Here is a 24307-nt window from a genome sequence, read left to right as displayed (position 1 = left end):
CAGTATCCACATTTCCATCCATTTTTTTTACAGCAATTTCCTCTTCTTTAATGTTCCCACCATCAGAAGGACTGCATATCAAATTCATCGCTTGGAACAGCTACACAGAAAACTAAGCAGCTTCAATTTCAGGTGTCAAAAAAAAAAAAAAAAAAAAGCTTAAGTCTTCCCTCCTGTTTTGAACCATTTGGAATTCAGCTACGTGTCTGTTAAAATATTGCCTGACCAACCACTAATTTGTTCATGAACAAAAAAGCCTGTTTCAAAAAACAGTTCTCCATTTGGCCCTTACACCAACAGAACTCACAAACCACTCGGGAAAACTAATCCATGACAGCAAGATTAGGAACTGCCCTCTCTATTTCAGGGACCATTTATTCAAACGCACCAGTGACTCTAGAATATTATTTATATAAACAGCCAAGAATGCTTATCCCACAAACATATTCATATATTCAATCGCACAAAACTTGTACAGGGCAAGATTCATAGCTCTTGTGGTATTTACAGGCTAGAAAGCATATGTTACTGTAGTATGTTTTTGCTGGCTGTCACCATATGGCAGCAGTTTGTCTGAAGTGCAACTTGCATTGATGAGAATACTTCTTTTTTTCCCTCTCTAAATACAGCTACTACATTTTACCAAAAATCATCAGATCTACTCTATATGACCAATTTGCTCAAGCTAAACAAAAAACAAATGTACTCCGCAGGAAAACAAAGAGTTTGCACAAAAGGCCAGCAAGCACACCCATCTGTCCGGCTGAATCCTGACACACTATCACCCTGGCACTCAGCAAGCTGCCACCTTTTCACCACCTCGGTCTTTCTGTGGAGAGCATGCTGTGTGCTGGAAGGACAGGAACGAGTCCTCATCCAAAGCAGGGCATCAGAAGACAGCTGAGTGGGAAGAGACAGTGCCTCTCTCTCAAGAACACAGCCCCTCCTGGGTGAGAAAGCACAGACACTGGACAACTCATCACTCAGTTCAGTATCAGCCTGCACGGGTCAAAGCTAAAGACCCGCATCTCTTTTGCCACACTGCACTCTCAGGATTTTAAAGAGACCAACCAGCCGGTCCTACGACGGCTCTAGAGTACTGTTCAGTCTAAAAGATTCCTGGGACTATGCTGCTGTAGTGGCCAGAACGGCTGGGCTACACTACCTTCTGCTTATTTTTTGCCCTTCAAAGACCCTTGACGTAAGGGTGCACAAGTCCTCTTCTGTATCCAGAGCAATAAAAATGGGCCCAATATGAAATGCAAGAACCTCTCAAGTCTTTTCTAGTTCCCAACTCAATATACTAGATTCTCTTTAATGCATATATTGAACAATTCAAAGTGAACAAATTGCATCTCTCTCTCTTCTATTTATTGGTGAAAAACTGTAAGACCAACAAACACGGAGAACCAGACCATGCAGACCATCGAAGCAAGGCCCTCCCCTGCTCAACCCAAGAAACGTCATGCATCTCTGGAAAGTCAACAGAGCTAAACCACCACAGCTACCAAAGACCAGAGCTTCCAAAAATTGAACCTAATATATGAGAGTTGAAGACAAAAACTGAAGCATCCATAATTAGCAGATATGTTTTTAAATAGTTCTTAGCACAACCTTATCTTACTTCACCTTCTGGAAAGCAGGACAAATAACAAAGCAAGAGACAGTAGGCTTAAGTTTTTAATACTCTAAATCCATTCACATTTGTAAAATGTATACACTCAGATACATATTGCATAATATGCTCAGCCTGACCTTTGGGCTCTCTAGGCAGAATATGTTTTAATTACACAACAAGAGATTGATCTCTTTTGTTTCCTTTTGCTTTATATTTAAATGCCACTGTGCCTCTACTACATATCTTTCAATGGGCTAATTCAAGATAAATGTCTATCGCTAGGCTGAGTTACCATGCACAAAAGTATACTCAAGGAAAGAAAGAAAAATTAAAAAAAAAAAAAAAAAAAAAAAGGAAATCCAAAAAACCAAACAGATTTACAGGAATTTTACCTGGGGTTTCACAATAACCTCACAGGTAGCCTACCAACAATAAATTAAACTTTAAACAAACAATTTAGCTTACCCTGTTATGCATGTTGATTGAACACTGGTACTATAGCAACTGTTCTATATTACTTTTTTAATCCACTGTTTGCATTTGAAACCAACAGATTACATCAATTGTGCTAAGTATTGACTTATGGTATCACCTGGCAATTGTATACGGAGGCAGAGGAGAAACTCAATCCAATTCCTTTTCATTTGCTTCCTTCCATCTAATATTTCATGGACCATATAACTAGTTAAAATGCAACTCCCATTTGAGCACAGTGATGTAGCAACTTTCATTTCAAAGAAGTTTCTGTATGTGTATTTTCTCATTTAAATTATGAACAGGCTGGTCCTCAAAAATGCTGAATTAAATTCAAAGTTCAAAAGGGTATTGGAGGAAATAAGGAAATGTTTTGGGCCTGAACCAAAACCCATTAAACCACTGGGAAGAATGCAACTGGATCCACAGAGCCACACTGCCAGGAGAAGCCTGAGCTCTCCGCCCTGGTGAATGCCTCTGTTGTCAAAATAACCAGCACGGGGAGAGCCACACAGAATACCCCAGGCACCGACTCAAACTCAGATTTAAATCATGTGCAGTAAGCAGGGGCTGGCCCCGCAAGCCTGTGCTCGCCTGGAGCTTCTGCCAGTTTTCCTGCTTGTTTCAGCTGACCAGTTCACCCTCCCCCAGTAGATTTTAGGTAAGTTTAGCTGGGAGCTGGCCATATTGGTACTATGCTCGGGCTTGGCTCAAATCCCACTGGAGTATCCCATTGACACCAAAGGATCAGACCCATTCAGTGCTCCAGCAGACAGGGTGCAGGCATACTTTCCAGTCTAAGAGCAGCCAGGGTGAGACCTTATCCTCTGAATGGAATCTGTGCCGTGTGCTCAAAAGCACACAACTTATTGCCAAGCCTAAGCTTCAGATGAGACCTGTGCTCCCTTGCGCCAACAGATGACTATGGCACAGACATGTGCAGTGGTGGGAAAAGGGTACCGGCAGCACCCTCTCATGTTCCCCCCATTCAGCAGCCCAAGCTCTATTTCTTTTCGGTCTTTGCTGACTCAGATCACGCGTGGAGACACAATTCAGAATGCTGCTTACAAACGGCAAGGGTGAAACGGACAGGAAGATCATTCAGAAAGATGCAGTCACAGAACTCTGCAACACAGATTTGGGTTCATTGTTTCCTTCACAGAATAACGCAACCTCTAACTTCTCGGACATTTCCCTAATAGCAAGTTATCTGAGAATTGTCATGAATTACCTAACTTGAGGACTGTCAGAAACAAGCTCTTCAGCAAAGCAGACCATTGGTCTCATTTATTCCTCTGCTCCTGCACACGTTATCAACAAAAGGATAAGAGAAGTTCATGTTTGAGAAGTTTTCTTCCAGAGATTTAAATATTGGAGCTATATAAATATACATAAAAGAGACATAAAGAGCTATATACAAATGTCACCCTTAAATCCTCTACAACAGATAGAAGTGCAGAACTGACAAAAATACATGTTAGAAAAACATACAGCAAAGGAAAAGCATCAGTCTTAAACAGTACTATATAAAATGTTTGTTATGGTCCTATCACAGTTAAGTCCAAAAAGTCTGTTTTTCTGGGTATTTCTGGGAGTCCTTTTTCTCTGCCTGTTTATTCTGTTTATTCTTCTCTCTACAAATTCTAGTTTTTTATTAGAATTGCAGGCAATTTTCCTGGCACAGAAGCTAGACCGACTGATCTGTAGTTTCTGGGACTAGTTTTGAAGCTCTTATCAAAATTAATATCACATTTGTTCCTTTGGTATCACAGCCAGTGACTACATATCACTGTCAGTGCAGTAATTTCACACTTAAGGTTATTTAGAATGCTTGGATGTACACAGTTTGTTCCTGATCTTTTTTTTTAATTCATTTGCTCAAAATCCTCCCTCACTTGCATCTGAATTTGAGCTGAGTTCCCCAAATTCATGCCCAAGACTGATTAAAGTGAAGCAACCTCCTCAAATTCTTCAACGGTGATGTTCCAGACATAGGACTTTTACTACAGAGTCCCTGAGAAACAGTACCATCCTATTTTAACAATAACTTTTCAATGGACATCCACTTTTTTTTAATAAATGTTCTTTATCTTGCTTACTATCAGAGATGAGAATACTAGAGATTACATTTTTCAAATTTCTAAAAGCAAAAAGTCAACTATCAAAAATCTCTCTGCTTCTCACCTGACTAGAATTTTAAAGTGAGGGACCATACACAATAGGAAAAAGGAAAATCCTCCAATTTACATATACCGTTTATTAACTAGCCAGTTCTACTAAAACAGAGCAAACCTCTGGAGCTCAGTTAACATGGATCTGCCAAGGCGGGCAAGAGGTGCCAAGGAGCATTCCCATCACGTGAAGCCAGCCATAATTCTCATCCGCGAAATCATCTGAACACAAAGCCTTTCTGGACCACCAGAAGGGCAGGAAACAAAGCCAGGTAACTTCCTTCCCTGGGGCACACCATCTATCAAAGACGATCACGTGTGTGGAGTACATGCTCTCTATGGAGCCCCTGGAGAAACTCCACACCTGAAAGAAGCACCCCAACTCCTGGACCAGCCATGGGACCTGGGAGGCAGACACGTCCCATTCCCAAGTCTGGCTGTGCCTCACGTAGGCAGCTTGGCCTTCCGTCATTTGAGACAGGCAGCAGTCCGGGTGCCTACCATTCACGCTTCAGTATCATTCACACTCCTAGGGTAACACCATAACTGCCCATTCAGAAAAATAAACTGCTGTCACTGGAGCCAACTCTTCTTTTTTCTCCATTAACAAAAGTAATAAAGGCAAGTACAAATACCCAAATTAACGGGCAGAACGGAGCCACAGAAACCAAAAGAGCCATGATTTATTTTGCTTTAAAAAAAAAAAAAAAAGTATCAAGGGCCAAAGTAAAACACACATCAGGCCAAAACACCCAGGAAGATTTACATTTGCAGCTGCGGGGAGTCCAGCTGTGCAGATGAGAGAGTATGCAAAACACAAAACATGCTAGAGCTGATGACTAGGATTATAGTAAATTAAGGAACTGTCCACTTGGAACTCTGTATTCTAGAGGATTTTCATTGCATTATCATTGCCACTATTATTTACTAGCATATAACTATCTGGTTTTTATCAGCTTGCAGTGCACAATGCACTGTATGCAGAGCCAGTGCTGTGTATCACAATGATTTTTAAGACCATTCTTACTCATTTGAAAGGATATCAGGACAAAGTCACAACAGGCATCCTACATTAGTTTTGTAAAGCAAATCTTCACAGTTAATAATTTACAGTGCAATTAAATCAGTGACTGCTCACCAAAGAAATAATCTAAGAGAGCACCAAAGCTTTAGTTATTGATTGGCAGAGTCATACGGAATTATAGCCCCCATGTTGTATGTTACAGCTGGAGTTTATTGCCACTCCAGTCAAAAAAACAGTCCTGCCACTAATGGAGACCATTCCTCACTCTAACAAGCTACTGGATCTTGCACTGATTCTGCTGGGGACATAAACAAGAAAGGCTTGCCTAGCTTTCAGACAGAACAAATCTAACCACAGGCTGTCAACCACAAACAGCCAAGTTCAACACCCCACAAGGGAGGGGCACCTGCCCAGGATGTTCCGTTTCGGAGAAAAGACTACTCTTAGGAGACTTTCTAGATACCCAGACACTGTCTGCCATTCCCTCCCTAAGGAAGCTCTTCAGCCACCATGAAGTATATCCCACTTCCAATTACAATGCTGTCAGGGTCTCCAGAGAGGTAAGCAGATGGTGGCAAAGTGGTTTTCTGCAGAATTGGAATTCGGAATTCTGAAGCCAAGGTCTCTGTGAATCCTAGCTGGGAATGGCCCAACAGGCACATGTGACCCCAGGAATCCAAAGACGGTACAATTCCATCACAGAAAATGGGACTTTGCTATCTACCCACCATTACAGGCATTCAGAAGATAACTGCTGCCCTTATGACATTATTCAACATAAATGCTTATTTTGTTTGATGCCTCCAAGCTTAAGCCAAGTAAACACGGCCAGTGACTATACTGTGTTTGGGTTCCTCTCTCTCAGGGAAACAGGGCCATCTATTCAGAAGACCTCCTGCGATCTCTTCCAGAGTAAATTATTTTGTGATCCTACGACTCCCTGGGCTGTGGCACTAGGCTAGCACTGTTTGATGGTTTCCAGAAGGGAAATGGATTACATTCAGGCTGTGAGGAGCGGGCAAACCCCACATGTGTTGGCCTCTCCCCATCCACTTCAGCAAGCTCTTTGTAAGTCACAGCTCTGTAATTTTCACTGTTTTCCATGTCCGATGCAGACTGGAGGTATTCCTTGAAATATCTGTGAAGTCAATGCAATCACCCATGGCATAATTGTTTCCCAAAAACTAAAATAACAAATGCCATCCAGAGTCCAAAAGTGCCTCATGGGGTAATTAGAGTGAAACAACCTTCCAAGAATAAGGTTTTAAGTATTTTGTTTGGAGTTCTATGTATTTCTTCATAAAAGAGATTTTCATGCACAACACTTTTACAAAAATCAAATCATGCTACAGGTTCCAATCTTAACACCACTAGACATGGAAATGGGAGCCAAAAGACTCCTGTTCTCCTACTGATTGGTTGTATGACCATGAGCAAGTAGTGTCATTATTTCTTTACTCAGAGCATTGCCCACTAAAACAGGATGTGTCAAATTTTGTCATGGAGATGGAGATCTGCAGAGGTCCTCAGTTCCTCAGTATTTGTAATTCACATCATCTTGGGAAAGTCTGGATACTCCGAAACTCACAGCCTGCAGATCTGAATTCGGACAACAACAAAGGGAAGTGCCTGAGGCCAGTGGCCCCACTGCCTGTGACTCCATCTACCCGTTCACAGAATAAGGTAATTACCTCGGCGGAGGACTCTGAGATCCAGAGAGGACCTGGGTCAAAAAGCGCTCACCTCCGCACAGGCTGGCAGGTACCTCCCAGGTTCCCAAGCTGCAAAGGTCAGAGCAGCCTGACTCCGCACAAGCGGAACGCCCAAACTCACCATTTTGCCCAGGTTGGAGCGCAAGAAAACACCTTTAGGTCTTTCAAGTTGTTTGAGGCGCTTAATTCTACATCAGTATCCTTACAGAATTAAAAAGGCAGATAACCGTTAGAAAAGAGCAGCCGCCGGGCTCACGTTATTCCAGGCGGGCCGCGGGGCTGCTGGCGGCTGCGGTAACTCCCGGGCACAGGAGGCGGGAGCCCGTTCGCGCGGCGGCCCCAGCGCCCCACCTGCCGCCGCCTCAGCGGCGGGCCAGCCGGCCGGGGCAGCGTCGGCCGGGGCAGCGCCGGCCGGGGCAGCGGAGCGCTGGGCCCGGCGCCGGTCAGCCCGGAGGAAGGCGCGCCGCCCGGCTCGGAGGCGGCTGGACAGCGAGGGACGGGGGGCAACGCCGCGGGGAAGGGACCGGACCGGCCCCGGCAGCCCCCCGCCGCCCCCCGGCCCCACTCACCCCGGCTGCGGGCCGCTCATGGCGCCGGCGGGCCGGGCGGCAGCGCCGAGGGGCGGCTGCGAGGGGCCCGGCGCTGCCCACGGCCCCGGCGCTGCCGGCCGCGTCCCCGGGCGTCGCTAGGACACGGCGGGGAGGCCGCGGGGGCGGGCGGGGCTCCTCGCCGCCAATGGCGGCAGCGCTGCCCGGCCCCCGCGGGCGGCGGCGCCGCCGGGGAGTCCCGCGGCCGCCCGGGGACGAGGGGCCGGCCCCAGCCCCCGGCGGGTCCCCGAGCCCGGCTGGCCTCCTCCGCCGGGGGCGGCCCTGCCTGTCCTCCGCCCGGCGCTGCCGGGTGCCGCGGCAGCGCCAGCACCCCCGAGCTGCTCCTTCTCCGACCGACGGCACCTGCCGCCAGCTCCCGCTGGGGCCGAGGCGCACAGACCCCGCCTGGCCTCACGGAAACGTCGGGGGAAGCGCCCTCGCCCCAGCGCCGGGCCCTGCGGCAGCCCTGCCGCGCCCAGCTGCGGCCCGCGGGCTGCCAGGGCCTGAGCTCTGGGCTGGCAAACGAGGCGGCAAGGTACTTTTTGCCTGCAGTAACTCCAAGCTTTCAGGGGAGGGGAAGGGAAAGGGAAGGAAAAGGAAGAGGATGGAGAAGGCATTTTGATACCACACAGACCCATGAACTTAAAAATACAGCACGAGGTGACAGGACGCACAATCATTTCAAATACCCATCCTGATTTCCATTCTTTCAATACAAATAACAGGAAAGCTCCAAAGTATGCATTTCAATGATCTCTAGGTTTACTCAAATAAAGGAGATATAATCACCCTTCTGTGCTCCTATTTGTCCCTTCTTCCTTCACTTCTTGTGAGCCCAAGTTGAAGCACATATACACAGGTAATGCTTTCAGGGGCCACAGTACAGCTGAACGGGGTGTAGATCCTCAGGGTGACTAAGGGCAGGGACAGCCTTCCCTCTCTGATGCACGTGCTCCGAAATGTTAAAGGACTTCCACTGTCCCCAGGTCTTCTGTGGCATGATCTACCCACACTTAATATTGAACTGTCTTTTGTAAAGGAAGCAACTATCAAGAACATCAATATCCTCTTGATTTTTTTTTATCTTCCCAACTCTGTAATTAAGGTCTCATTAATTTGTTGTATCGTGCTGTAGCACACAAAGCCAGGAGTACGCACAGGGGAGCACATGATTACAGTGGAGAGGGAATACTTTTAATGACTAGAAAGCATAGGCAGCATTTATTTTGGGCACAATGAGATTCGCAAATAGCAGCTGCTTTTCAGAACAATTCCACTCTTTCCCGTTCCAGAAACATGTATAGCAGCAGTTTCCAGACCATGGCATGTGTACGCAACTGCACACTTCGAACCCCAAACCTTGCCTGCGTATGCAAAGGCCAGCACAAAAGTGAGAGCCTGTGCAACCCTTCCCACCACCCACAGCAACGCCAAGCAGACTGCCGCTGGGAACCACTGCTTCAGAAACCCCATCTGATTAAATCAGGACAAATTACTCAAGAATAAACAACCTGACAGAATTATTCTGCCTAATTCAATTGGCTATGATCCTCATCCTCTTCCTCCATCCTTCTCCGCTCTGCCAAGGGGACAGCGTGTCCTAAAAGGAGAGCTGAACCAAGGACTCCCTAGGTTGACAGATTCTCTGGATGGGTGGCTCGCACAGATCAGATACACCGGAAAGATTAGCCAGAAATGTGACAAATAACGGCTCTAAGAAATTCAGCCGCGGCAGCTGAAGAAGTTACCTAGCCAGGATGATTTTCCCTCCACTGGACATTAGTGTCTCTCTCACAGAGAACACAGCCTGGCACACCCATGAACATCTCACCCATTCCCCCCTGCAGATCCACCAGCTGGACCCCAGCCTTATTTCTGCAACGATACCAGCAACACAGCCCGGGTCTCTCAAATACGAATCTTCTGCCCGCCGCCTGAAAGCGCCCACTGCAGCTTCCTCACTCCTTCCTGCACTTTGTGTTCAGTGCTACATCATTATTTTTATTCACACTACTTTTTCCAAAATTAAAACTGCCCTTTCCATTTGTACGATATGTCAAAAATGGACAAAAGAATTAAATGTTATATTACATTTCTTCACAAAGCAGTCTAAGTTATGCGGTCTTATTCTCCTAGGTTACCTTTGTAGGGAAGCCTGCGATGTAATAAAAGTAGAAGAACTACTCTGACACCTTCTGGTGAGAAACCCCGTAACAAACACTACCCTCGTTAACAGCAGCGATGCATACACAGAGAAGAAAACTTTGCTCTGAATTTCATCTCCAAGCGTTAGCTACAATGCAGAGGCAGCATTAAGCAAGAAAGGAGTCAGTGTAAATCATAAGCCACTCATTCATATAATACCCTCTGACCAAAGGCCAAATTAAAAAGAATTAAATATTTTAAAACATACACTATATAAAGAAAATGTACCTTTTTATATGCACATCATCTCCATAATCACATCCATCATTAACTGTTACTCTTAATCTGCTATTTAGTACCTTAATATTAGGAGATGTTTTACTTTTTCTAACAGTGTTGTCAAGTGGAATCACAGATTCCCTACATGCCATCACCACCTCAGACTGCATTCTGCCTGAACACATAGGAATAATCAGCATCTTTTACCTGAATAATCAGCTAAAAAACTACCTACCCACATCACTCGCACTAGGTTAATCATTCTTAAACCTTCAAATTCAGACTAAGTAGAAATGCATCTCCCTACTCCTATGAAAAGTGCAACATACAAGGAAAACAGCTTCTGTCCACTGGGGCATCTGCACAGCCTCGAGGTATGAAGCATCCTACTACACCTGGGGGGGACTAGGAGGCAGTCTGAATCTGAATTCTCTCAGTGCCAGGAGGCACACAAGGCGTGAACATCGTTCTTCCACTTCGATCGGTCTGTGGCTGCGTGCTCTGGAGTCACCCAAGGGCCACAGCGCAGTCTTCTGTTGGTTTTTTCCTCAGGACATGACCAATCCAGTTCCATCTTCTCCTCCTCACTTCATTACTGATTTTCTCCATCTCCATCTCAAGTTGATGCTCGTCGTTTCTGCAACTTTTTATTTTTTTTTCCGGGAGGAGGTAGTTGGCCTCCTGCCCAACCCCCATGACTTGGAGGGCCAGTGGTTTTTCTGTCAGGGTGGCCTTCCCTTAGGCTGCGTTGGTTCGCGGCACGTTCTTCAATTTTATCCGGTGCACCCTGCAGAGAGGGATCCCCTATCCACCACCCAGGGGACGCGCCTTCTAGCTGTGCAGCCCCAGCCGAAGGACTAGGAGGCAGGGTACCAAGTTAATGAGTTAGTTACTACAGCTGAGTCTGCCTAATCCTTCTCTTTCCTAGCAACTACTTTCAAAAGCACTTATTGAAATACTAGTTTAAAATTATTAACTCCAGAAACAATCTTCTTCCCTGGGGGGGGGGGAAAAAAAAAAAAAAAAAAAAAAATCTGTTTGATGCAATGGTTTTAAGGTTTATAAGGTTTGTAAGAACAAGAAACAATTAAATGACTCAGTACAATGACTCAAAAACCAATTATATGACAAACTGCGTGAAAGAAATAAGGACTTAACTCAGTGACCCAGCATATTCCTTTAGTCCTCTGTTTAATCACGAGACTTAAAGCTATATCATCTTAACATCATCCACCCCCACCAGAAATACAAATACTTACTTAAATCCTGCTGAATTAATGTTCTTGAGAAAAGTATGTATATATTTGTAGAGATGTGTATCTATTTATGGTATGTCAAAAAAATGATTCACTTTTAAGTTTAAATTATCACTTGACTAGCAGTCCCAAATAAAATTAACATGGCATTGAAAGAGACCTTTCCGTACCTGAAAAAGCCTGACATTGAAGACCTGAATCTTGAACTTAGAGTGGTCTCCCATCTACTAAGAAGTTAATTTAAAACACAGGAGATGCACTTCCACAGGGACCAACCTGGTGCTGGACGAAGTCTTCCTTACATTACTTAACCTTGCATTAGAAAAACATTCCTTCCCTATTTGACAGTAAGACCTTGCTCTTTTATCATCAGTATTAATTGAGTTAGTTTCATAAGCTTCACTGTAAACATCATCTTTCTTTTTTTGTGATATGTGCCTGGTTATTCATCACAAGTTCATATTCTTGAAAATCATACTAATTTCCTCCCCCAACGCACTACAGTTGGCACAACGATATTTGTCTCTAGGATGTCACCCTGAGCCTCAGTTCCCAGACCTGAGCCTCAGTTCCCAGCTTAGAGAAATGATGAAAATACTACCCAATGAGACCTTACTAGTGCCTTTAATAAAAAGAAAACATTAACCTAGATGTAACTGAAGGACAGATGCCACCTGTCTTTCATCTGACACCAGTCTTTCCTATCATTGATTGCTAACTCAAAAGTGAGCACGAGCATTAGAGTTCATTTTAAAATGTAGAATATGAAAAAAGATTAGTTATACTCAGTTATTTAGAAAAATATAATTTATTATTTATCTCACATTCTCTCAAATCAGAAACTAACAACATGCAACGGGGCAAAGAACAGTTCCCAATAGTCTCATTAACTATGCTAGCTAGATTTGAAGTAGCACAAGCACACATACTTCCATGGGTATCCTGGGAAGAATACAAGGACGCTGCCCAGATGTGTAGGGATGGGATTAGGAAAGCTAAGGCGCAGCTGAAGCTGAGTTTGGTGAGGGCTGCAAAGAATAATAAGAAGAGCCTTTACAGATACATTGGCCAGAAAAGGAAGATTAAAGAAAATGTACCGCCTCCAGTAAATAAGACAGGAGAGCTGGTGACAAGAGACATGGAGAAGGCTGATGTACTCAACAATCACCCCCCTATGAAGAATGGCTGAGAGTTGGGGTTGTTCAGCCTGGAGAAGAGAAGGCTCCAGGGAGACCTTATTGTGGCCTTTCAATATATAAAGTGGACTTATAAGAAAGATGCAGAAAGACTTTTTACCAAGGCCTGTATTGACAGGACAAGGGGCAATGGTTTTAAACTGAAAGAGGGTAGATTTAGTTTGGACATAAGGCAGAATTTTTTTACAATGAGAGTGGTAAGACAATGGAACAGGTTATCCAGAGAAGCAGTGAATGCCCCATCATTGGAAGTGTTCAAGGTCAGGTTGGATGTGGCTTAGAGCAACCTGATCTAGTGAAAGATGTCCCTGTCTGTGGCAGGGGTGTTGGACTAGATGATCTTCACAGGTCCCTTCCAACCCAAACCATTCTATGATTCCATGATACTTCAACTATTGTTATCCAAATCAACTACAATGACACAAAAATAAGTCTTTTTGCTAGAGGTCTAAAGAAAATTCTCTCTTGATTTCCATCCACTTACCATAAATCATCCACTCTCTATTAACAAGGTGCCAAAATATTTTCATCCATTTAGCAGTGCTAGCACAGGGAACGTGGCTGTTGGAGAAGACCACGTGAAGCCCAGGACCCACTTCCAGGTCTGTTGAGACTGCACTTGGGAGAGTGGGAGGAAGTAAAGCTATATTATCTCATTTCCAAGCAAGTATTTTGCATCTCTTTGCATAGCTGTGCACAAGAGAAAAATCAAGCAGAAAGACTGGATATTTTCTGAAATAGATTGGTTCTAATGATCCAACTATTCCTGGTCTCCTCCAAGGGGAAGTCACTTGGCAAGAAGGAGGATCTTACAGGTGACAGATGCTATCACCTGCAACATTCTCTGTGTAAATAAGTCGACAATTTTCTACCACTTTTTTAGTATACCTAGTATTTATATGCTAACATGTCTACAAGCTTGGAAAATGTTTCAATTCCAACTACTCTAATTAAAAAAAAACACAAAACAACAACAACAAAAACCACTGTGCAAAAACAGACATCAGGCATAGGTTTTTGTTTTGTTTTAAATGTGTCTGCCAAGTACAATGAAGACACTCAAATGTCAGCAAGAGTTCAACACGAATAGTGTCCAATTTTCTGAAAGGAGCCAGTTGTTCCTAGAGGACACGCAGGTAAAATAACTAATCAATTTCAGGCTCTAGAGGTAAGTAGTGTGTCAGGATTTGATTTCTCCCAACCACACACAGAACAATTGTGGTCGATTAAGCACTAAAAAAAAAAAATGTTAAGATCTGATCGAGAGGCTTATAAAGAGACAGGTTGTAGGGCCCTCTCTTACCTTAATATTTTAACAAGGGAACACAAACATAGAGGAGAAATCCAAACATTTCAAAAGATTTTTCCAATTATTTTGTCAGTTTAGATTAAGCAAAATGTCAGTAGAAATGAATGTCTGTTCAGAAAAAAAAAAAATTATGACTTAGAAAATGGTAGTGTGATGAAGCTACCACCCTGAAGAAACTGTATATGGATTCAGAGAATGTGTTCTGATTTATGATAGCATGACACCAAATGAATCCAGACCAAATGTTAAAAAGCAAGTAACCTTCACAGGCAAAAATACTTCTAAAAAGTTTCTGTTTAGTAAGGACTCACTTTTCCTCAAAGGAACAGAAAAGCTCATCCTTGAGGTTGAGAAAACTCTTCTACAAGTGATGATATCACTGCTCATTAGAGAATTATATCATTAAAAGGAAGTGCCTGTAATACCAAGCAGTATTTTGAGCATAAAAACTGTCACATATCAAAGAAATTGTCTTTCCTTAATTGGATTGTATTTGGAACAAGTCAACAATGCATACACATTCATTTACGAAATAACATGAATTCTCAGTACCCATAAAAGCAGTGCAGCCTCTCTCTTCTCCTCACTGTAGCCAGGGATTCAGGTGACTTTAAATTTAACAAAGGTCACAGGAAGAATTGAAATCCTCGCTGCCCAGCCATTTACCATCAAGGAATCAGCTGCTTCTGCCAATAGGATCAGTTGCAAAGTAGCAAATATTAGCATACAGCTTCAGAGTTATGGTCCCATTGGATTAACACCTCAGATACTAAGTCAGGCATAGCAAAAGGAAACTTCCTCTGCTTCCAAACAGTTCATATTTGAGAGATTCTTTGGCCATCTTTTGAACTGGAAAGTGAACTATTTTGGCAGTAAAAGCTTTTATTCAAAGTAAATTATGTGACAAAAGATGAATAGGACAAATTTTGTGGCTAAAGAATTTACAGAGTCCTAATTATATGTATATAGTTAGTTATATACAGTTGTGTATCTGCTTAAAAAGCAGGCTTCCATTTTGCACTACCTACACTGGCCTCACTGTAACTTCACATAGAGCATGATATCAAATTCTAACTTAGATATTAGTTTCCCCTGCATCACAAGGCCACACCAGCAGAGAAAATTTATTATTTCCACATCAGCCAAAAAAGCTACAAAAATTACTTTAAAGTATACACAACTCTGCTTATTACAAAAAGAAAATTGACTGTTAATTAATTAATGTAGTTAATTAATGTAAGCTAGCATTTGCTGTTACTGTTAGACCTGATCAAAAGTATGTTTTATAACATACATTCAATGAATCATGTAAGCAAAGGCGTAGTTAGAACAGCTACAAAATAAATGGAAAAAGACTTTATGGAAGGAGCACCATCTTTCCTCGAGCACCACTGCTGTGAATAATGTCTTCATGAGCCTTAACTACTTTCTCCAGTGGATATTCAGAGCCTACAATTGGTTTCAGCCAGCCAGCTTCTATGCCATCAAGGAGTGCTGTTGCACATTCATGCCTCTCCTCCTGTATGTAATAAAGACAGCATTTACCACAAGGTCTTCAGATTTTCGAAAAGCATTGACTCTTTATGCAAGTGTTAAACCAAATTTCACAATCCAAAAATATTTTATGATGTTCTGAGATTAAATCAAAATGTAAAGGAATGAACAAGCAAGTTAGTTACAGTGAAATTATGCTTTCATCCCTACAAATGATTTTAACTGGAAATAGAGAGGTGTTGGAATAAGCCAACAAAATATTCTTTAAAATAAAAATGTTTCTTACCTCAGTTGCAAGAAACAGACTAACTCCAATTATGCTAGATTCTTTACTCATAGTGTCTCTTGGATTTATCTCAATAGGACCTCTACAGCCCACAACCTGTTACAATCAAGTTAAAAGATAGTTCAAGTTGTAACTGTTGAATTGTGTTACTAAATGCACAAACTAAGGTCAGTGACAAAAAATACTTACCATCACCCTTCCTGCATAGGACAACAGTTGCAAGTCAGTAGCAAGATTGATGTTAGAGAGCATTTCTATTATTATATCAACTCCTTCCTTCCCTGTGTATTCCTATAATATAATATAATAAGAACATAATATGTTATTTAAATCACTCCAATTAGTGCTTGGGTACCACTGTTTATTTCATATGCTACAGATAACATATTTTACAGTTTATTGTTTAAATTTTAAATACAACCTTTGTACTAAGGCTGACAGCTAGCAAGTTTAATTTTAGCGTATTTTGATATGCTAAATTATGATATGCTACCATATTGGAATTTGCTGGAACACAGGAGTTTCTAAATGTCATTGCCTGTGAAGAAAGCTCAGCTTTTCCAGCCTGGAAAAGTTTTCCCTTGTGCAGAAATGAAAAGGCAGCACACTATTGCTCCTACATAAATCTACTTTAAAAGACTTCTGCAAGCAACCATTCACATTTTGTGAGTAAGAAAAATACATACTGCATCACCTAGCCCTTATACATGCTTACCTTAATTTTATCAATGTAATTGGCTTCTCTGTGATTAAATGCTTGGTGAGCGCCATTTCTCAGAACCATGTTCATGCCTTCCTCAGTTCCTGCTGTACCCAAAACCTTTAAACCACAAGCTCTGGCAATCTGACATGTTGCTATTCCCACCTGACGGGAAAAAAAATTAAAAGAAAAGAAAAAGAAAAAAAAGAGTCTTTTTTCTCTTTCTTTCTTAGTATTTTAAATTGTATATATTCTACCAGCAACTCGGAACTTACCCATTTAAAAAGTTGGCCTGGTAACATTTTTTTTAGCCATAATAAGTAATTTGGATCTTAAAGATAGCCAAATAGTCTTTAAAAAAAGAAAAGATATTTACAGAGGCATAGTAAGGTTTTGTGGGTTTTTTAATAGCTATCAGCATTTGATATAAATCCATGCAGAATGATGGCTATCTGTTAAATTTGGGCCATATATATTTGATACAAAGCCAAGGAAATTCTCTTCACAGAATCAGTTGCTATTGATACCAGCATTATATATTGCAAAGAAAATCTGTAAGCACAAATTTTATTAACGTGACTTTTGCACCTTTCACAAAGAGATTAAATGATATCTTTAGAAACCAAATTTGGTTTCTAAAGTGTCTCAGTGTCTCGTACCACCTTTGCACTCCAGGGGACGTTTAGAGGTGAGGGATGCCTTCATAAAAACCTGACGCTGGAGCCAATGATCACTTGAGGCATACCAATACCATCTCTTGGTTTTGCTTTGTGTCACAGCAACAGAATACAAAAGCAAAATGAGGAAACAGCTGACATGTACAATGCCTCCCTGGGATTCAGTCCCAGCTGGTCAGCTTCCTGAGGCTACAGATTCGGCAGCCCACTGTACCAGCCACACAGCTGGATACCTCCTCCAGGATATGCTAAGATATGCACATTTTTATTTTGGGGGGGGGGGGAACAAACAAATAAAAAATATACAAAGACCATAAAAACTCTATTCTGTGGCTCTGCTATTTAAATTTGTATGTATGAATAACACACAAAATAAATAGACAAGCTTCTCGAAAAAATCTACCATGACCATCTGTCTGGCCAGGATCTACCCAAAGTTTTTGCCAAATGTGAAGTTGTTTTCTAAATAGCAGATCACCAGTTTTCAACTAAACGAAAAAAACAAACACCATTAATTAAAATACATCATGGCCAGACTGATTTTCAGAGAAAAATTCAAAAGGAGGCACATTTTTAAGAATCACCATGGAAGTCAGCATGACTTGAAAGAAAAGATGCAGCACAAACCATCTTTTCTCTTCAGCATGTGCTTCATACCTATAGATATCTCACTGCTTTTACAAGTATTCCTATAACAAAGGTTACAAGTCCACAGAGCAACAGATTTGCATTATATGCTTCTGCAAACCAAAGGCAATATATCTTTTCAAGAAACATAAAATAAGTAAGAATAGAAACACTACATTTAGTTTAAGAAAAAAAAAAGAGGCTACAATGCTGAATCTTAGTATCTTAGAATGAGATCTGAATTCCTCCTAATACGAGACTGTCGTAATCACCTTTTTGCTGTCTACCAAATTGTTAAGGAAACTGCCCATTTATAGCAGCCATTTGGTGCATCAGCAGAAGCTGAGCAACAAAGTGTAGAGTATGGGGAATAAATTAAACTAGAATGTTGTGTGAAAGAGATCTAAAGCTAGCTTGTCATGTAAAACCAAAGAAAACTATATGTTCAATTTCACATAGTATTCAGTCATGAATTTATACATTCCAGTATCTCTCCTTGTGCAGCTAGCTGTTAGCTAATAGGTAAAAATATCCCAGAAATTTATAGTTGATATGCACCAGTGATTACTACTCAGAGAACTGAGAACATCTTGTACATATTTTAAAATTAAAGCTTTCTACTATTAGTTTTATCTCAGGAAAACTGGTTATAAAGCTTCCAGACCAACTTCCGACTGCAGCAATGTCTTTATTATATGACCCTCTGTATTAGGGGCCTTACACAATCCCTCATGCAGTTTCATAGTTATTTGGAATAACAGGGTTTGCTCTAAGAAACAAGTATCCTAAAGTGTCTGAAATAAAAAGCTAATTTTGTTAAATCATTGACTGATATAAATGTGACCATAAACCATACCACAGACAGAAAGCAGCATTTTTTATAGCTTGCCTTCTCAAAATACTTACTCCCCCACTTGCACCATGCACTAGCACGCTTTCCCCTGCTTTGGCACGCCCCCTGAATGGAAAAACAGAAAACATTGGCATTACGATTGCAGTACATAATCATTAAGCATCAGATTGCATATACTGACATCAAATCTCACCTTTCACACAGTATTATTTCCAATTTATGTTATGGCTAAACAGGTATAATCAGCCTCTGGGAAAACGAGGAGGCAAAATAAACCGTATCATTTATGAATTTAAGTAATATGCAATTATGTCAACAGGCAACTAGCAGCAAGTAACAGTCTGGCTCTGAACCACAGTTCAAGATCTTCACCTGTTACAGATCTTAAAATAAACCACACTAGTTCTAATCATTTGTTCTATCAAACTAAACCAGATTTCCAGTCCTAAGCTCTCACCTAGCTGACACGGAAGTCTGGCTTCTACTCGGTATACTGTCCTATGGCAACAGACAGGACTGTACACAGAGTCTCTTTGGCAGAGAGGCTCTTGAAGAAAACAGGTGGGTCTGCTCTACAGCATATTGTCCGTTTAATTAAGAAATTCAAGTGTTCCTGTTTTTCTTCCCTAGCTAAAATACTCCTGAGCACTGAAAAAGAGTTACACATTTTATTACATGATACTTACCGAAGAAGCCTTTCCAGGTCTGTCCTCTTAAGAAGAAATACTTAACAGGAAAATATAGTCACTAGCTTCTAAGTAGCAATTATCTGACAATTCCCTCAGTATAATAAATTTAACTTAAGTGTTTTAAACATTTCCTACTCATTGATCTCCCCCCATTTTACAAGACAATGAAAATATGGGCTTCAGTATTTTAAATATTAAAAAGCAAAATGAACAAGCTTAGATTTGGCACCTTACTTTTGGAAGAGAGCACGATAAGCAGTGAAGTAGGGTATTCCAATCGCGGCTCCTTGCTTAAAGTCCAATTTATCCGACAAAGGAAAGACTCTATTAGCTGCAGCAACTGCATAATCTGCATATCCTCCAGAGATCGTACCAATGGTAAAAACCCTGTCACCTTTCTAGAAAGGAGGGAAAGAAAATAGAGAAATTAATCATCTCCCTTAGTTTTTCCTTAATAGACATTAAGAACCAGTTCACAGAAGTTTAGGCTATTTCTAACAGCTCTCCTGTTAAAAATAACCAGTTATATTTGTCACAGAGAAGATTTTTATAAATGCTAATACATACAATCAATGCAACACGAACCATGTAATTTCATATACTTAGATTTAAGTGTCATAATTATAACCCCCGCTCTACACTGTAACACACAAACCTACTGTCTCATTAATATTAACCTTAATGAACATGAACACTAAAGAATTCCATCCAGATTCCAAATGCAAAACCTCAAAAGCTTTTACAAACACAAAAGAAGCATTTCTCAATTATTTTTTGTTTAAACGTGGAAAAAAGATATACTCTTAATATACCCTAAAGTAACTAAATATCGCTGCTGTTCTTCAACAGGGAATACTCAAACCAGCAATTCAATAGGGGACGCAAGAAATGCAGCACCTGGCAGCGTGCTGTATGTGTGTGCACCTAGGCGCTTCAGTCCTGCTGATGGAGCGCAACGCCAGCTGCTGTGGTCCAGGTCAGCATCCAACCTTGTACAAGCCTGCTCACAGAACAACATCAGCATCCGTCTACATTCACAGTTACCGAGCTCTGATTTTTCTACTACTTGCATGTTGATCTCAATAAATATACAGCACGTGGACTACGTCAGTTTGGTTTGCAGACATCGGGTACTAACTACTGTGCAGAGGGCTGCATATCAGCATAGCTGTTTCTCATGCATTATGAGTATGCAAATGAATGAGAGCTTGGCTACTCAGCATTTTCAGGATGTCTGTCTGTGGCACATATTGATCTCCTCATCTCACTCTTTCATTCAAGCAAAAAGCATCACAATTTCCATAAGAAACAAAATGAACACACAGCAGATATAGCAAACTACTGATAAGAAAATATGAAGAAACAGGATTCTTCTCTTTAGATAACCAAATCTCTCATCTCTCCCACAATAGTTACCAATAGTTTCCAAGTCAGGAAATTCCAACACAGTTTTAACTACAATTTTTATGTTTGTCTGAGACCAACAGTCTAGTGACTTGAAAGGAAGAACAGATTTAAAAACTAAATAAATTTCATAGATATCTTTTAGCAAACTGATAATTGCCTTCTCCTGTCCCAAGACTTTCCCCCTGAGAAAAATCTCAGTAAAATTACTAGACTGGCATAATAAAGTACTTGAACAGTCTTAACAATAAATATGTAATTTATGGGGTGTTATAAGTCAGTAAAAGAAAAGCTATTTCCATTTCCCAAAAAAACTTTACAGAAAATTTTTCAGTTCTGTGTGAAATTACTGCCTCAAGCAGGAAGCATCCCACTTCAAGTATTTCTGCAATGCCATAAAAATAGTTCTGAACCACAACTTTGTACACCTGGTATCATCGCTTTAAAAAAACTGAAGTGCCTCTTCTGACACCTTTTAACTCGTGGAGGTCAACAGCATTGAAGACTTCCCTACAGTTCAATCTGCAGACTGGACTGCGAATATGATCTCACTGCATGTTTTTACCAGTCAGTGAAAGTGATTCCCCCTGCCAGTAGATTACATGATTATAAGCAATAAAAACAGGAACAGCAGTATAGCAATCACACAGAGAGGATACAATAAACAATAATGAATTAAAACCCAATGCATAAATACCTTGAATGTAGTCACATGTTCCCCAACACATTCTATTACACCAGCCACATCTGAGCCAGGAGTATAGGGTAAAGCTGGTTTTCTAGCATAATTTCCAGAACGAATATATGTCTCGACAGGATTTACCCCACAGGCATGGACTTTAATTAACACCTAAAAGAAAAGATGCTTCTTTAGCAATCATTAAAAAAATTTAGAACTTGCATTCACAGCACAGTGTCATGGCATTTTAACTAAATTCTTAAACAGAGTCAGCAAAAATTCAGTGTTGAACTGAAGCTATTTTCAGGAACTCCTTTGTATGGAATATGTAGCCCATATAACAGCAAAAAGCCCACATTTATTAAGTGTAATGTCTCAGGTAGTATGAATATACTGATGAAAAACTACATATTCAAGATGAAAAGTTTTGTTTTCATTCTGTTCTGAGTGTACCTATTATCATTCAATACCATTATTTCAGTTCACAGAACTCGTATATACCTGATTTTCTTTTGGATCAGGAATTAAGATATCTGACTGGAGTTTAAGCACTTCAGGGCCACCAAATTCAAAAACTCTGACAGCTCTCATCACACTTCTTGTGGCTGCCATAGCGATCAGAATATCTGGGGGGAAAAAAAAATATTGTATTGCCTTCATAATTTATTCTGCATCTTCAAAATAAAGAAATCAAACAACTACCTGTCAAGCAACTGATTCAATAGAGCCTCACTCCTCATTTAAATTTGGGGGGGGGGGGTGTTTGTTTTCCTTTTTTTTTTTTTTCCCAAATCTTGCAAAAGGCAGGAAATTAACCCTACTATTTGCAGGACTTCATGGATATTAAGAGACTCACATGCAAATAATTTATCCATATAAGTATTTCTACAGCAGCTCCTGTGAACACTGCACTGCTATCACATATGCAGAGATGTACAGTACTTTGGGGAAAAACATTGACAATTTACTATTACAGTCTGGCAAAATAGCCCGTCATACATTGGCTGACTGGGTAATCTAGCCAAGTGACATTCCAGTCACTGCTCCTACTTACTATTAAACTTATATGTAAAAAAAGCAACAAAAAACTACTCATCAACTATCAAAACCAGAACATATCATAGGACATTAAAAGAAGCCAGGAAAAACTAAGTGCAGACATTCGAGATTCCAATCCTTAATTCCAGCTGGATTTCACGACTGCAGCTGTATGCGACAGAGAGTGTGAATCACAGCCCTCAGCTGCTGCAGTTCATAGCCCTCTATGCGTTAATGGAAGCGATGACAATTTATCAACACATGAAGCTGTGATTATTCCAACTCCATTCCTTTGTGAAGTATTCTAACCAAACACTGCGATCAAGTTACTCTGACTACAGTAAAAGTTATACACAATCCTTTCAGGAATCTGATCGATTCAGACAGAGGAGCTTTACTGGGTACGCAGCAAATAATCACAGGACAGCAGACAGGCATACAGGAACCTTAAAGACACCAAGAGATCACGCTTTTGGTCAACTCCACCTGAAGAACTTTAGGTCTGTAACCAGAGGTAGGCTTTTTCCCAAAGATGATTACAGCTTTTTAAAGTACCTACCTTAATCGCTATATTTTTTCTCCTAACTGATACAGTCTGTAAGGCTTCATATTTTTGGGTACCTGTTCAAGTCAGGAAGAGTATGAGTCGCAAGGATATACACTAGTAACATTTCTCTTGGGATGTGACAAAAACCTACACTGCCAAGTAACTTCTGAAGTATAGGTCACTTTTATACATAGTGAAAATAAACCAAATTAAAAGAAGGCCTCTATTCTGCTCAGAAAAAAAAATGGACCTGTAGGTTTTAATAAATGATTCTGCAGCACGATGACTGATCCTTAGGATAAGCCCTCTCTAGACAACTGGAAGCAACCCCGATATCTGCTGGAGGGGCGAGAGGCGGGCACAAGCAACGCGGGAGACTTCCCGGGTGCCTCGGTGACAACGTCCTGGCGAGGCGATCCGGCGACCAGGAGATGGTGGAGATCCGGACCCGGCAGGAGGGAGCGGGGCAGGCAGCAGGACCACAGCCTGTCTGTCGGTCAGGAGGGCAGGCTCTGCCCCCTCAGGGAATCCCACGGGATTCCGGAGAGTCCCGCGGGGGCCAGGGGCACGCCCGGAGAGCTGGCTGAGAGTCAAAGATCAACTCTCCAAGCTCAGCCGTCCCTCCGGACGAGCACACCACCCAGCAGGCCCGGGCGAAGGCAGCAGCAGCTCCTCAGACAGAAAGGGGGGCAGGCAGCGAGAGGGGACCCGGGAGGCGGCCCCCAGCAGGCGGGGATGGGGTCGGGAAGGCCACGGCCCGCTGGGCTGAACTGCAGGGCACCAAGCCGGGCTTCTGCGAGTGCCCCTCCTCCCAGGGAGGGAGGGAGGCGCGGGCGCGGCGGCCCCGAGCCGCGCAGGGCCTCCCCCGCCTCAGGGCAGCCGGGGCGGCCGGGAAGTGGAGCCTGGTCCTCCGTCGCAAGCAGGGGCACAGCCGGATGCGAGGCGCCTGATCCGGCCCCTGGGAGGCTCACCGGCTGCTCGGGGGGAAAGGCGGCCGCGGCACGGAGCGGCCCCGCGGCGGCTGAGAACACCCCGGGCCCGCCGCGGCCGCCGCCCCCTCAGCGCCGGCGGGGAAGCCCCGCCCCTACCGCGCCCATGGTCGCCGGGCCCCGCCCCGGGCACGCCCCTGCTGCCAGGCCCCGCCCCATCAGTCAGGCCCCGCCTCGCCAGCCGTCCCAGCCGCCGCCGCCGGGGGCCCCGGGGCTCCCGCTGGCAGGCCCGGCCCGGAGCACCCCGGCCCTGTCCGCCTCGGCCTGCGGAGCCCAGCCCCGCACGCCCGGGACAGCCGGCACGGGCAGCGCGGGACGGCCGCCAGCCCCGCCCCACCACCCTGCAGCGGCCCGCCCCGCTGCCCGGGGCAGAGCCGAGTCCCGGAGACCGCCGCGGAGCCCTCGCGCTCACCGCCTACCTCCGGAGCGCTCCTGCCGCCGCGGCGGAAAGCGGACCCGGGCCGAGCGGCGGCGGCGGGGGCGGGGGCAGCCGGGGGGCGGGCGCGGCGGCGGGCGTCCCTCGCCCCGCCCGGGCCGCCCGCCCCTCGGCCTT

General features: G+C 43.0%; 2 protein-coding genes across 4 annotated transcripts in view; both read right to left on the bottom strand.

Annotated features, from left to right (window-relative positions):
* The window catches only part of ERICH3 (glutamate rich 3), a gene marked incomplete at both ends in the record, with an annotated part of 44292 nt that extends 34112 nt beyond the window's left edge, over positions 1-10180 (bottom strand). Inside the window, 2 exons of the mRNA XM_082314300.1 lie at positions 7569-7684; positions 10091-10180. Coding sequence (XP_082170426.1) covers positions 7569-7684; positions 10091-10180 — 206 coding nt within the window. The remainder of the gene's footprint in view (positions 1-7568; positions 7685-10090) is intronic.
* Positions 10181-12293: 2113 nt separating this feature from the next.
* On the bottom strand, positions 12294-24225 carry CRYZ (crystallin zeta). Of its 3 annotated transcripts, none has more exons than XM_082314455.1 (9): positions 24174-24225; positions 21682-21806; positions 21199-21351; positions 19332-19495; positions 18462-18513; positions 16267-16416; positions 15741-15842; positions 15552-15647; positions 12294-15290 (listed from the first exon to the last, which is right to left on the bottom strand). In XM_082314455.1, the coding sequence occupies exons 2-9, from the start codon at positions 21790-21792 to the stop codon at positions 15129-15131; spliced, it is 990 nt and encodes a 329-aa protein (XP_082170581.1). In that variant the 5' UTR covers positions 21793-21806; positions 24174-24225; the 3' UTR covers positions 12294-15128. The 3 variants fall into 3 exon arrangements, with proteins under 3 accessions (XP_082170581.1, XP_082170582.1, XP_082170583.1); XM_082314456.1 differs by lacking the exon at positions 24174-24225 and adding an exon at positions 23016-23740; XM_082314457.1 differs by lacking the exon at positions 15552-15647.
* Between the last annotated feature and the right edge of the window lie 82 nt (positions 24226-24307).

The sequence above is a fragment of the Platalea leucorodia genome (genome assembly GCF_965183815.1).
Source record: "Platalea leucorodia genome assembly, chromosome: 5".
Lineage (NCBI taxonomy): Eukaryota > Metazoa > Chordata > Aves > Pelecaniformes > Threskiornithidae > Platalea > Platalea leucorodia.
Note: the sequence above shows the minus strand (reverse complement) of the source record. Positions and strands in the feature narration are given on the sequence as shown.

What these genes read in the sequence shown, in the direction of transcription:
- CRYZ (XM_082314455.1), bottom strand. Translation starts at nt 21,792, where the DNA reads ATGGCAGCCACAAGAAGTGTGATGAGAGCTGTCAGAGTTTTTGAATTT. An exon ending in TATCGTGCTCTCTTCCAAAA is followed by an intron (nt 18,514 to 19,331) that starts GTAAGGTGCCAA and finishes TTTTCCATTCAG; the next exon opens with GGGGCGTGCCAAAGCAGGGG. An exon ending in TGCATGGTGCAAGTGGGGGA is followed by an intron (nt 16,417 to 18,461) that starts GTAAGTATTTTG and finishes TTTTCCCGTCAG; the next exon opens with GTGGGAATAGCAACATGTCA.